General features: G+C 42.0%; 2 protein-coding genes across 9 annotated transcripts in view; both read right to left on the bottom strand.

Moving 5' to 3' along the window:
• LOC124018277 (CREB3 regulatory factor-like) overlaps nt 1-3,439 on the bottom strand; it is a 39,849-nt gene extending 36,410 nt beyond the window's left edge. The window contains exons 1-2 of one of the 8 annotated variants that reach the window (XM_046333550.1): nt 1,560-1,870; nt 1,051-1,184 (exon numbers count right to left, since the gene is read on the bottom strand). The gene's annotated coding sequence lies outside the window, so the exon portion shown is untranslated. Of the gene's footprint in view, nt 1-1,050; nt 1,384-1,559; nt 1,871-1,911; nt 2,491-2,561; nt 2,872-2,917; nt 3,161-3,304 lie in introns of those variants that run through there. The other 7 variants (XM_046333545.1, XM_046333552.1, XM_046333544.1 and 4 more) reach the window with 7 other exon arrangements.
• A 5,415-nt stretch (nt 3,440-8,854) lies between these two features.
• On the bottom strand, nt 8,855-10,683 carry atpv0e2 (ATPase H+ transporting V0 subunit e2). Its single transcript, XM_046333558.1, has 4 exons — nt 10,465-10,683; nt 10,043-10,090; nt 9,533-9,632; nt 8,855-9,215 (listed from the first exon to the last, which is right to left on the bottom strand). The coding sequence occupies exons 1-3, from the start codon at nt 10,560-10,562 to the stop codon at nt 9,539-9,541; spliced, it is 240 nt and encodes a 79-aa protein (XP_046189514.1). The 5' UTR covers nt 10,563-10,683; the 3' UTR covers nt 8,855-9,215; nt 9,533-9,538.
• Between the last annotated feature and the right edge of the window lie 3,668 nt (nt 10,684-14,351).

The raw sequence follows: 14,351 nt of genomic DNA, 5'->3' as shown, positions 1-14,351 counted from the left end.
TATCTGAAGTTCTTCAAAGGTAAATGATTTTATTTGAATGCTTTTCTTGTTTTTGTGAAAATGTTGCCTGCTGAATGCTAGGCTTAATGCTATGCTAGCTATCAATACTCTTACACAAATGCTTGTTTAGCTATGGTTGAAAAGCATATTTTGAAAATCTGAGATGACAGCGTTGTTAACAAAAGGCTAAGCTTGAGAGCCAATATATTTATTTCATTTCATTTGCGATTTTCATGAATAGTTAACGTTGCGTTATGGTAATGAGCTTGAGGCTATAATTACGCTCCCGGATACGGGATTGCTCGTCGCAACAGGTTAAGAGGATTTGAACAATTCTGAATGGGTGTAGACAAAGAAAACATCTCCAGTAGGTGTACCAAAACATTCAAGAGACATTTTCTCAAAAATGGGTCTAGAAATGTATTGTTCCTCAACTGCAGTGTTGAGGAACAATACACCGTTTTCTAACTCTGAGTCTCTACTTGTATCAAATTTAAAAAACAACAACCATTTTGCTACATAAGACGGAATCCAGGTAGTAGGTCACAAATGAGGACAACACCAGGGTCTGTATTCATAAAGCATCTCAGAGTTGGAGTGCCTATCTAGGATCAGTTTAGGCTTTGAGACCATATTGAATAAGATACCCTAGTAGGCTACTACAAATAAATCACACTGTATAGAGATCAGGAAAGGTTATTATCAAGGTTCCCATCTCCTTGAAGCTATTAGAAGGTCATGGGCCCTATTGGCCCTAGTCAAAAGATGTGCACTACATAGGGAATAGGATTCCATGTGGGACGCAAACCCAATACGACAAGACCAGTAGGCTATATGCTACAAAATAACACCACAGCTTAGGGCAGTGGTTTTCAAACCAATCTTTTGGAACCCCAGACGTTTCACAATGTTGTTGTAGCCCTGAACTAGCTCACATAATTCCCCTAATTAAGGATTATTAGTTGATAAGTTATTATCATCAAGGTTCCCAGACATCCCCTTGAAATTATCAATAGGTTATGCATTAGGCCTAATATATACTCTATATACCTGTATATGAGAGAATTATCCAACGTAAACGATATATCATATTGTGTGCGTGGCTCCAGACCGGATTCCGGTCTCCGTTCAGGAAATCCCCGATCCCGTGAGGTTGGTGAATGGTGGACTAGTCAACACCCGACCTTGGCCGACCCAGAACAGAATATAGGCTACACCATATCACTAGAGCAACAACATATACGACCTTGGTGTGATTTTACACATATTTAATGTCTCGGAGGCCTGGATAATAATATAGGTCAAAGGGCAGTGTGACATATTGGAACAAGCCACATAGCCTATACGCTATAGGCCTACAATCATTTGACCATACACATAGCTTTTGCACTTTAGACAAAATCTCTATAAAGCCTACCATTAGTAGTCCTACTAATAACGCAACACTGTTTACATGCCACTCTTAGGTTGCATAACACGTTATATAGACTAAACAAAAAGTGTGTATAATAAGTAGGTTAGACATTTACATATTTAATAAAAGTGTCAAAAAAGTGCACCTGCTAGTCGGGACAGAGAAAGAGACGAGCCATCCAGACAGCTCGTGATGTCAGCGTGGAACTGATCGACTCGCGTGCACCCTACACAGCCACGAGAGAAGACAGGAGGCCAGCCCGATCAGTGAGACTGTCTGGAAAGCCAATTTGCCAAATTGGGTCCGACGCACGCACTGTCTATTCGTCTGGGGAAATACTTTCATTTATAATGTTCTTTTCCCATCTTAACGAATATTACTGGACGACTTTTGATGACACGGTGGTTTATTTCAGGACTAACTGGTGCCCAGCTTTCGTCCCCTCTCTTTCACTTCCCTTGTTTATTTACTCCTGAATGAAAGATAAACAAACTAACCTATTTCGTTCTCATCCGCGCTTGTTTGCGTGCCCATCCGATGATCCCTTAATTAAGCGGTTTCCTCATCACCTCACCCTAACGATAAACCCCATCATAATAACCCACAACATGTGAACTTGGGGCAGCGTCTTGGTCTCACAGTGGTCTGGTCTGACTGCACCACTGGCTGATCACTGCACAACAACAAAGATAAAGAACCGTCTAGAGGAGGGTGCTATGGCAGACAGCAGGGTCCCGCATGGCATGAGACCGAGCGAGGGAGAACACACGACCCTCAAAACCCGATGGCTGCGCTCAAGCAAGGCATCTCACATCGCCAAGAATGTTTTAATTTCTTTAAAATTGCAATAACATCTCTAAAATACCGGGCCAATATGATAAAACTCGATTTGACAGACAATGATAATCCCAAAATTCTCGCGCACCGCACACCACCCCCAAAAATAAATTTGGGGCGCAGCTGGCACCATGCAACGCCGGATGTCCATTATTAATTTTTAATACCGCACGAAACGCGATTTAGAAAGCGTGTGGAGTGGCTTCGCACGCCACAATGGAGCCTACATTACAGTCTACATTCTTTATAGTCATGATCTAAAAAAAACGAATAGGTTGCGAGTAAAATATTTCGATATAAAAGAAGTTACCTCGTTTCCCATTTTGTCATTTCTTACACCTGACTGTGTAGGCTACAGTAGCCTAACCGACGCGAATGTGACCGACAGTGACAGTAGCCTAACCGACTCGAATGTGTACAGTAACAGCCAGTGACAATAGCCTTCGGCCAAAGTTGAAAGGGTTTTCAGGAGATCGAAAAGCATGCACCGCTCTCAATATGCAGTTGAACCCTCCTCCCTAAATATACTTTGTATCGGTTCTACTAAAAATAATGTAACAAAATAATAGCGCAAATACTTAGCCGAAATACGAGGTAAATCCAAGAGGGGATAACTACCAACTTCAGTAAATTACAAAGCTTAAGTGACTAGCTACATAGCTATACCTTATTAGGTTTCGTCCGTGTCCCCTTGAAAGAATCCTCTTCAGACAAGTAAGGCTACAAGGTTACTAACCCACACCAGTGTAAAATGTCTGCCTTAACCACTCCAAAGATTATTACGCACTTACAAGTGTGATAACACGGCGAAAGTCATAATACCCAAAACACATCATTTATCCTGACATAAAGGAAGTTAGTTTTAAACAGCTGGTGTCGAGCTAGTCCATAGTTGATCAAACGGGGACATCAAGGCTGTACAGGATAATGTCTGATCCAAAACAGATCAGATTTCGAAATGAGACCAGACACAATTAATACATTTTGAATGATTGCCTCCATAATGCCTAGATAAACCTAATTCTATTTTATAGAAGCTCGTAAATAACTTACACATCTCCGCGGAGCGGTCTAACCCCCTTACGCATCACATGGTGTCGCCCGTATGACTCACAATTAAAAAAGAGCGAACTGGTAGCCTAGTCTACTTTCAATTTTTCGGCGGAATGATAATACTTTAGTTTCTCATCAGCTTTTTGGAGGGGAGGGGAGGGCGTGAACATTGTTCCGAGGATGTTATATGTTTTGTTATTGTGCTTACATGTTAATGGTAGGATGGAATACACACTCGGTTAAATTTGACACGGCCTTCCCTTAAAAGCGAAAGGACCAACACACGCGCGCTCCGCTCGCAGAGCAACGGAGGAAAACTCCTGATGCAAAATGGAAACTGTGTCAACGGGTAAACACAGGCTCTCGGTGCACGAGGGCATACGAGTTCATGGCAGCGCTCAATTCTAGTGGTCGAGTTCGTTTTGCAAGTCCCGGTGCCCCGGTTTGCAGGATTTTGCTTATTTTAGACCACTCTCTTGGTCCTTAGGTGACGTCTTCATTCAACCGGGGCAACGGACCATGCAAAACGAACTCGCCTAGTGAAAACGGATATGGCTGGCGTAACGTCAGAGCTGGGGCGGGTTCATGTGAACCATCTTTAGGACACGGTGAAGAATGAGGGCCTGAACCCGGTGAACCGCACGACTACTTACTGTACCGAGGGCTCTAGCCTGCTTCCTGCTGCGCCGCTCTATAGGCAGATAATTACATTAAATCCGAGAATATGGGTCAGATTCCTATTAAAATGTCATGTAAAAAGTGTCTAGCCTAGCTAGCCTACTCTGCTACATGCAGACCAGTATCACAATGATAAGCAGCCCAGACCTACAGACAGTAATCATATGTTCCTTTTCTATTTTAAATCTGAATGTCACACAAAAGTAGGTAGCCACTTGCCTGTGTGTGTGCAGAACGTCAAGTTACATTCCCATGAATAATACAACAGTTTAGTGTGTGTGTGTGAGAGAGACAGGGAGAGTACGTTATCTTTCATTAATTATAGAACAGTTTAGTGTGGTGTGAGTGACAGAGAGAGACAGACACAGTGAGTGTGTGTTTGTTTGTGAGAGAGGGTGTGTACTTGTGTGTACTGTGAGAAACACAGCGCGAGAGAGAGAGTGTGTGCATGTTCATGCGCGCCTGTGTGTGCTATGCGTACAGTATGTCCTCTCCCAGTCGGCAGTAGATACAGGCCACAGCATTTGACACATTCCATATTCAATGGAGAGAACAACGCAGCTGGCAGAGAATGATCACAGATATTTTGGCAAAGTGGGTGGGGTTATATCCTGACTGTTTGGCCCTGTCCGAGGATATCATTGGATGGGGCCACAGTGTCTTCTGACCCCTCCTGTCTCAGCCTTCAGTATTTAGGCTGCAGTAGTTTATGTGTCGTGGGGCTAGGGTCAGTCTGTTATATCTGGAGTATTTCTCCTGTTTTATCTGGTGTCCTGTGTGAATCTAAGTATCCTCTCTCTAATTCTCTCTTTCTTTCTCTCTTGGAGGACCTGAGCCGTAGGACCATGCCTCAGGACTACCTGGCATGATGACTCCTTGCTGTCCCCAGTCCACCTGGCCGTGCTGCTGCTCCAGTTTCAACTGTTCTGCCTGCGGCTATGGAACCCTGACCTGTTCACTGGACGTGCTACCTGTACCAGACCTGCTGTTTTCAACTCTCTAGAGACAGCAGGAGTGGTAGAGATACTCTCAATGATCAGCTATGAAAAGCCAACGGACATTTACTCCTGAGGTGTTGACCTGTTGCACCCCCTACAACCACTGTGATTATTATTATTTTACCATGCTGGTCATTTATGAACATTTGAACATCTTGGCCATGTTCTGTTATAATCGCCACCTGGCACAGCCAGAAGAGGACTGGCCACCACTCATAGCCTGGTTCCTCTCTAGGTTTCTTCCTAGGTTTTGGCCTTTCTAGTGAGTTTTTCCCCTAGCCACTGTGCTTCTACACCTGCATTGCTTGCTGTTTGGGGTTTTAGGCTGGGTTTCTGTACAACACTTTGTGGCACCAGCTGATGTAAGAAGAGCTATATAAATACATTTGATTAGATTTTTAATCCAATCACTGAACAAGCCTGTCAGGATCATAGATATTCTAGAGTGTGTTGGTTTGTGTTCTCAATCTATCTCTATGGCCAGAACTGTGGAACATGGTAACTATGAGACACCAAGGCCATTTCATTCTGTTGAAAACAATAGTCATAGCCTAGGTGGATCGTTTTTAAAAATGAGACAGAGAGGTTTAGACTATTGAAAGTGTGTGTGTGTGTGTTTGAGATTGTTGAAGGCCAAATAGGAATTTCAAAGTGAAAGCTTCCCTCCACTGTCTACAGTTCATCTCATATAGTCCTGTATCTTCTTCAGTCATCATTGTCTGTAGGATGCCTTTTGGGATACAACGATTTTCCATCACCTTCACACAGCAGCAGGCCCATAATGTTGAGTAATGACAACTGTCTGATCCTAGATGATGAATGATGTCTGTAATTTTATGTAACCCTGTAATCCCTAATCCGCTGGTTGCACAAATGGCTCAATTGTTTTTTCCCTCTATAGCCGTACGGCTAGAGGTTTCCTTTAGCTATAGCCTTAACGCCCATTTTAACTGTCTAAACATCCCTTTAAACGCCATTCTAACTGTGTAAATGTCAACTTTAACTGTACAAACGTCCATTCTAACTGTGTAAATGTCAACTTTAACTGTACAAACGTCCATTCTAACTGTGTAAATGTCAACTTTAACTGTACAAACGTCCATTCTAACTGTGTAAATGTACTTTAATACAAACGTCCATTCTAACTGTGTAAATGTCAACTTTAACTGTACAAACGTCCATTCTAACTGTGTAAATGTCAACTTTAACTGTACAAACGTCCATTCTAACTGTGTAAATGTCAACTTTAACTGTACAAACGTCCATTCTAACTGTGTAAATGTCAACTTTAACTGTACAAACGTCCATTCTAACTGTGTAAATGTCAACTTTAACTGTACAAACGTCCATTCTAACTGTGTAAATGAATGGTAAAAAACAGTGCTCATAATATCAGGTGTGTGTGTGTGTGTCTGTACGATAGAGACAAGTGCCAGGTGCAGGCTGAGGAGGATTCAGAAGGAGACATGACACAGTGTACCAGACATTGAAATAGGGTTTTTACTAAGGGATTCACATGGACAATGTCACTGTATACACCTACACATTAGATCACACTTACACAAGGCCTGAGTCAGACAAGTCTTTTTCCAGTGTCAAAGACACACACATCTATACGCTCAACGTTTCCATGGTGACCACAATGAATGAGCTGTTGTGCCCGTTGCAACCTAGGTCTCGTGTTCATAATAATGGACCGAGGCCTTCCACATATCCACATATCTACATAGCTGGAATACACGGAACAGTTTTCTCTCATGTAAACGGATCTATTCATGTCAGCCCTGGGCTGAATCATGTCTACTTCAGGGAGCGTCCTAAATTACCCCCTATTCCCTACATAGTGCACTACTTTTGATCAGAGCCCAATGGGCCCTGGTTAAAAGGAGTGTGCTATAGAGTATCGGCAATAGGTAGCCATTAGGGACGTGATCTATCACTTTTGATCCCTCTGTTAACCTGCCACCACAACGATCAACAAGGCTTAAAGAAAAACACAACATCATTTGGTCTTTCTCAAAAGTAGCTGTATATTGATGTATCTTTCTTGACTTTTTGGCTGAGCTGAGGAACAAGCTGTCTCAGAGATATGAGGCCCTAGCCTGGTCCCAGATGTGTTTGTGCCATCTTGACAACTACATTGGTGTGATTGTCAAGCCAAACATGTTTAGTATGATAGCGAATGACAAGGAGGAGTTGGCATGATGGCACTAACAAGACTGGCACTGAGGCTAAGATTGGCTTCTCTCTGGGTGGGGGTGGAGGGAGGGCAGGGAAGGTTGTTGTGGCTGGCTGGAGCTGGGGTGCCTTCCTACAGAAAGCATCACACATCGTTTACACAAGAAGGGGCAGAGGCTGATAGCAAAGCACTTGCAGCGTTTGGAGTCAATTCAAGTTCAACTTATTTAGGAATGGAAATGTTTAATTGTGATTTTTCAGTTCATTAATAGGGACATTTCCATTCAATTCCTGAATTGATGGGAGTTAATTGTTGAATTGGAATTGAGTCCTCCAACCCTGTCCCTGCAGCAAGACTAGTTGTATTGTGGTCGACGACAAACAACGGCTGATATTGTGATCATGATCACCATGGTAACTAGGAGGACCTAGGGTTGAAAAATTGTAGGAAATTTCTCCAAATTCCTAGTTTTCCAGAAATCCCAGGAGGGATATTCTTAGAATTAGAAGGGAATGTGTAGGAAATCTGGGTATCCTCCAACCAGGATTTCTGACCAGGGAATTTGGGGAAAGTTACTGGAATTTTTCAACCCTAGGAGGACCATAACGATCCTGGAGAGTGACGATGGGAAAGGAGAGAGGCTAGAGTAAGGAGTTGTCCTAGTGGTTGAGATTTTAAAGACGCTTAAAATGGAGTGGGGCTCTCGAGTGTAGTTTCTCATGGCCGTCGGCCAGCCAACCCCTCCTGGAAATGTACTAGTATTTACACACAGAATGACTCAACAATAATCATCAAGGAAACATAATACAGACACTGACTCCACAGAACAGTCAACTTATGTAAGAGCCAGGATGTCAGTCAAAATAAATACTACACTTCTATTAATAGTAATAATAACAACAACAACATGTATAGGATTTGTAAATAATAACAGGTCAACTAAACCTCCAAGATTGCACGTTTTAACTGTAGCTAGAGACGCAAATGACATCTATATGCGACCTGGTAATATCGGGTTTATCAGTGTGAGCTATGCCTTCCAGTGCATTATCAAAACAAATACATTGTTTTGCTCTAAAATAGAACATTTCCCACATGTAAGGATTATATGTAACATGTACAATTAAATTATATCATTTGATATGTCATATGACTTTCATACCTGCTATCCAATAAATAGAATTCTGCATGCATTCTACAATACGTTGGAACATCAGCAGCATGATGACCTAGATATATGTTTCATATAATCCTTACATATATAGTGTCATATACTGTTTCTGTCTAAGGAGTATTATACATCACTTATCTATATTGTCACAGATTTGATCCCAACATCAGAACATGATTGTTTAAAACCCCCCCAAATTTTCACCTAAAATAACATACCAAATCAAACTGCTTGTAACTCAGGACCTGACACAAGGATATGCATATTCTTGATACCATTTGAAAGGAAACACTTTGAAGTTTGTGGAAATGGGGAATGAATGTAGGAGAATATAAAACATTAGTTCTGGTAAAAAAATAATACAAAGAAAAAAAACAATGTGTTTTTTTTTACCATCATCTTTGAAATGCAAGAGAAAGGCCAAAACGTATCATTCCAGCCCAGGCACAATTTAGATATTGGCCACTAGATGGCAGCATATGCAAAGTTTTAGACTGATCCAATGAACCATTGCATTCTGTTCAACATTTTGTATCAAGACTGGCTAAATGTGCCTAATTGTTTTTTTCATAACTTTTCAAGTTCATAACTCCTCAAACAATAGCATGGTATTCTTTCACTGTAATAGCTACTGTAAATTGGACAGTGCAGATTCTCTCCTATCTGACTTGACTGCTGCAGGTTCAGATGGCGATGCAAAACATTCTGACAACGTTGCAGTGACGTAAGAAAGACATTGGGATGGAGGGATAGAGGAATGTAGCCGGGGATGTAAAGAGGAGGGTATAGACGGGTTTCAGGAGTCAAGTTGTAAAAGAATCCAGTCCAGGATGGATGAAGGGAATGAAGATATGTGGTCAACGGAGCATCAAAGAGAACCCAACCCTGAAGAGAGAAAGAGAGAGAGGAGCCATTATAAACTCTATATACCTAGTTTATTCATGATGATTCTTTTTACAATTATTTTTGTGGGGTTTTATGTGTTTTATTGAGCTAGGCCAGTGAAGAGAAGACAGGAAAGGTAGGAGAGACTGCGAGTCTGAATGACAGTAGGTCAGATTCCAACCCATGCCACCTCTGGTATCCTAGGCTGTGTGTGTCAGGGTTCGCGGCCCTGACACATTAACGCTTCTTCTTGAAAGCTATTATACAGTGCTATGTCAGTGCTATGTCAGGCGTTATAATTAGACAGTAGGACTGACCTGGTGTTACTCCCAGAAGTAGCGGAGGTACCAGATAGTCTCGTTCTTCAGCTGAGGTCCAAACAGAGGGTTGGCCTGGGCTAGGATCGCTATCAGCCAGCTGCACACACACACACACACACACACACACACACACACACACACACACACACACACACACACACACACACACACACACACACACACACACACACACACACACACACACACACACACACACACACACACACACAGCAACTAGAGAACCTGACATTAACTTATACAGTAAGTAGACTAAGAGATAACACAGAGTAGAGAACCTGACATTAACTTATACAGTAAGTAGACTAAGAGATAACACAGAGTAGAGAACCTGACATTAACTTATACAGTAAGTAGACTAAGAGATAACACAGAGTAGAGAACCTGACTAAGAGATAACACAGAGTAGAGAACCTGACATTAACTTATACAGTAAGTAGACTAAGAGATAACACAGAGTAGAGAACCTGACAGGACATCCATACTCACAATAACCAACAACAAACAGCTGTCAAGATCAAACTAGTGATGACAACCCTGTGAACAGAAAGAGTTAATACACATGACCATATCAGCTATCATCGCGAGCACACACTGTAACCTGCTTAATATGAACGACATCTTTGATATACAGTAGCTACTACTGTGACAACTGCATTGCGATCGGGCCAACAGCAGGGATGAGAGAGAGGATCGATGCGTATAAGGCGTCTGTCCAAGGCCCACTGTTTCCATCCCGTTCATTCATTACAATCCGAGATATAGGAACATATTCTTACAATGCAAAATATTTGCCTTAAAAAAAAGCTAATATAAATATTTACCAGATTACCATTAATCAGATTACCATAATACACCATTTTTCGCTTCTGTTAAGCGTTTGTATGGATAACGGTAGGTAGGACACCTACCCTCGGTTTGGTCCTTTGGGCACGAAAAAGGGTGCTACAATACCAACGAGCGCCCATAACGTGGTGAAACAGATCATCGGCAGCGCGAAAGAGCCCATCGTTACACCGAATAGATCACCGGCTGAAAGATAAATAAATATCTAATTGTGTCCTTAGCTAGAACAACAGCATCAACGGGTCCGCTGCGTTCCTTATCAAGAACCCCCTTGCAGTTTTCTCCCGCCTTCTCTCATTAAATCGCCTCTGATTGGCCGGGAGCGTTGTGATTGCAGTCTTTGATTGGTTTAGCTTGTGTGTCCGTCAGTATTAAGAAAGGAGCGACTGGCTAGTGGAATGCGTATAGGCCTAGTCTGACAGTAGATCGGAAGTGAAATGTAACAATGTTGCCGAGTTAAAAGTAAGTATAGTTTGGACCACACTTTTTCCTAAAATTAATACACTGGTCACTGTAATGGCCTTGGTTATAGCTAATTATAAATGGGGTAATTCGAGCCCTGAATGCTAATTGGCTGTGGTAAATCAGACTGTATACCAGGGGTATGACAAAGTATGTAATTTTACTGCTCTATTTACATTGGTAACCACTTTATAATATCAATAAGGCACCTTGGGGGCTTGTGACATATGGCCAATATACCACGGCTACGGGCTTTATCCAGGCACTCCGCATTGTGCATAAGAACAGGCATTAGCCGTGGTATATTGGCAATATACCACACCTCCCCTGGCCTTATTGTGTAATTATAAACTGGGTGGTTCAAGCCCTGATTGCTGATTGGCTGAATGCCGTTGTCTATCAGACCGTATACCATGTTATAACAAAACATGCATTTTTACTGCTCTAATTTAGTAAGTAACCAGTTTATAATAGTAATAAGGCACCTCAGGGGTTTTAGAATATATGGCCAATATGCCACAGCTTTGGGCTGTGTTTTAGCTCTCCGCGATGCATCATACCTAAGGACAGTCTTTAGCCATGGTAAAGCCATGGTATTGGCGATATACCACACCCCCTTATGGCCTTACTGCTTAAATATAATATGCTTAATCCGTAGGTTATTTTCAATGTGTTGCCACATTTAATAGCATAAATGCCAAGTAACAAACAACATGTTACTTGAATGCTAAGTAGCCATGTTCCCAGCTGCTGTCATGTTGTAGCGCAAGTCAACAGCATGAATTAACCCATTCACCAAAGACACAGATTTAGTTTTGTACTGTAGGATATATACATCTTTTCTCATACACTGAGTATACCAAACAATAGGAACACCTTCCTAATGTTGAGTTGGACCTTCATCACAGCCTCAGTTCGTCAGGACATGGACTGACTCCACAAGGTGTCAAAGGTGTTCCACAGGGATGCTTCAAATGCCCCCCACAGTTGTGTCAAGTTGACTGGATGTCCTTCTGGTGGTGGACCATTCCTGATGCACAAAGGAAACTGTTGAGTGTGAAAACCCCCAGCAGTGTTGCAGTTCTTGACACAAACCAATGTGTGTGGCACCTACTACCATATCCTGTTCAAAGGAACTTTTCTTGCCCATTCACCCTCTGAATGGCACACACACACACACACACACACACACACACACACACACACACACACACACACACACACACACACACACACACACACACACACACACACACACACACACACACACACACACACACACACACACACACACACACACACACACACACACACACACACACACTTAATGTCTCAATTGTCTCAAGGCTTAAAAATCCTTCTTTAACCTGTCTCCTCCCATTTACATTTACACATACATTTAAGTCATTTAGCAGACGCTCTTATCCAGAGCGACTTACAAATTGGTGCATTCACCTTATGACATCCAGTGGAACAGTCACTTTACAATAGTGCATCTAAATCTTAAAGGGGGGGGATACTTATCCTATCCTAGGTACACTGATTGAAGTGGATTTAATAACAAGTGACATCAATAAGGGATCGTAGCTTTCACCAGAATTCACCTGGTCAGTCTGTCGTGGAAAGAGCAGATGTTCTTAATGTTTTCTTTATACTCAGTGTATATATAATAAATATAGCTGGACAATGTTACTAATGGAATCATAACAGCATCATTTCTCTTCACACCAGATGAGCACTACTTTCAATTGAAATTAATTCAATTTTATTTGGGGTAAAAAATAATGCATCCAACAAGATGTGCATTTGTTTACTGAAGGATAACATGTGAAAGCATTATATTATATAGGCCCAATGAAAACACTTTTTTCCATAGTGGTCCTAGATGGTACCCTGGGTACCGGTCTTTTTGGGGTAAAATCCTTGTCACTGCTGTCATTTGGCAAAAAAGACATGGAGTGTCTGGGAGTGTTTCTCCTTTGCCAAGATAATCTATCTACCTGACAGGTGTGGCATATCAAGAAGCTGTTTAAACAGCATTATAATTACACAGGTGCACCTTGTGCTGGGGATAATAAAAGGCCACTAAAATATGCAGTTTTGTCACAAAACACAATGCCACAGATGTTTCAAGCTTTGAGGGAGCGTGAAATTTGCATACTGACTGCAGGGATGTCCACGCCAGCCCAACCTACACATCCAGCGGGATCGTCTGAAACCAGCCACCCGGAAAGATGATGAAACTTAGGAGTCTGTCTGTAATAAAGCACTTTTGTGGAGAAACACTCATTCTGATTGGCTGGGCCTGGCTCCCCAGTGGGTGGGGCTATGCCTTCCCAGGCCCAGCCATGGCTGAGCCCCTTCCCAGCCATGTGAAATACAGTTATATGAAGTGTAACTCAGTAAAATCATTGAAATGTTTGCATGGTGCTTTTATATTTTTGTTCAGTATATGTTGAAAGCAGATGCTTCCACACAGGTGTGGTTTCTGAGTTGATTAAGGAATTAACATCCCATCATGCTTAGGGTCATGTATAAAAAATGCTGGGCAGGGCATGAAACAGCATTTTCCACCACCGTCAAAAAAACACCAAATTCTGGAATTTATTGTGAAAGGATGGTGTCGCATCCCTCCAATAGAGTTCCAGAGACTTGTAGAATCTATGCCAAGGCACATGGAAGCTGTTCTGGCTCGTGGTGCCCCAGCACCCTATTAAGACACTTTATGTTGGTGTTTCCTTTATTTTGGCAGTTACCTGTATGCGCTCCATTGTATCAACTGTAGGGTTGTACTGCCAAATTACATTCTGTACATTTCCTTTTCAGACAAAGGGCATAGTGTTACATCACCTCCCGTTGAAATCTAGCCAGACTCCCTCTCTCTCTCTCTCTCTCTCTCTCTCTCTCTCTCTCTCTCTCTCTCTCTCTCTCTCTCTCTCTCTCTCTCTCTCTCTCTCTCTCTCTCTCTCTATCTATCTACAGTGGGGCAAAAAAGTATTTAGTCAGCCACAAATTGTGCAAGTTCTGCCACTTAAAAAGATTAGAGAGGCCTGTAATTTCTATCATAGATACACTTCAACTATGCCAGACAAAATGAGGGGAAAAAATCCAGAAAATCACATTGTAGGTTTTTAATGAATTTATTTGCGAATTATGGTGGAAAATAAGTATTTTGTCACCTACAAACAAGCAAGATTTCTGTCTCTCACAGACCTGTAACTTCTTCTTTAAGAGGCTCCTCTGTCCTCCACTCGTTACCTGTATTAATGGCACCGATTTGAACTTGTTATCAGTATAAAAGACACCTGTCCACAACCTCAAACAGTCACACTCCAAACTCCACTATGGCCAAGACCAAAGAGCTGTCAAAGGACACCAGAAACAAAATTGTAGACCTGCACCAGGCTGGGAAGACTGAATCTGCAATAGGTAAGCAGCTTGGTTTGAAGAAATCAACTGTGGGAACAATTATTAGGAAATGGAAGACACT

The sequence above is a fragment of the Oncorhynchus gorbuscha genome, unplaced genomic scaffold (assembly GCF_021184085.1).
Source record: "Oncorhynchus gorbuscha isolate QuinsamMale2020 ecotype Even-year unplaced genomic scaffold, OgorEven_v1.0 Un_scaffold_460, whole genome shotgun sequence".
In the NCBI taxonomy this organism is placed as follows: Eukaryota; Metazoa; Chordata; class Actinopteri; order Salmoniformes; family Salmonidae; genus Oncorhynchus; species Oncorhynchus gorbuscha.
The sequence above is the reverse complement of the archived record's forward strand: the minus strand, read 5'-3'. Positions and strand labels throughout refer to the sequence as shown.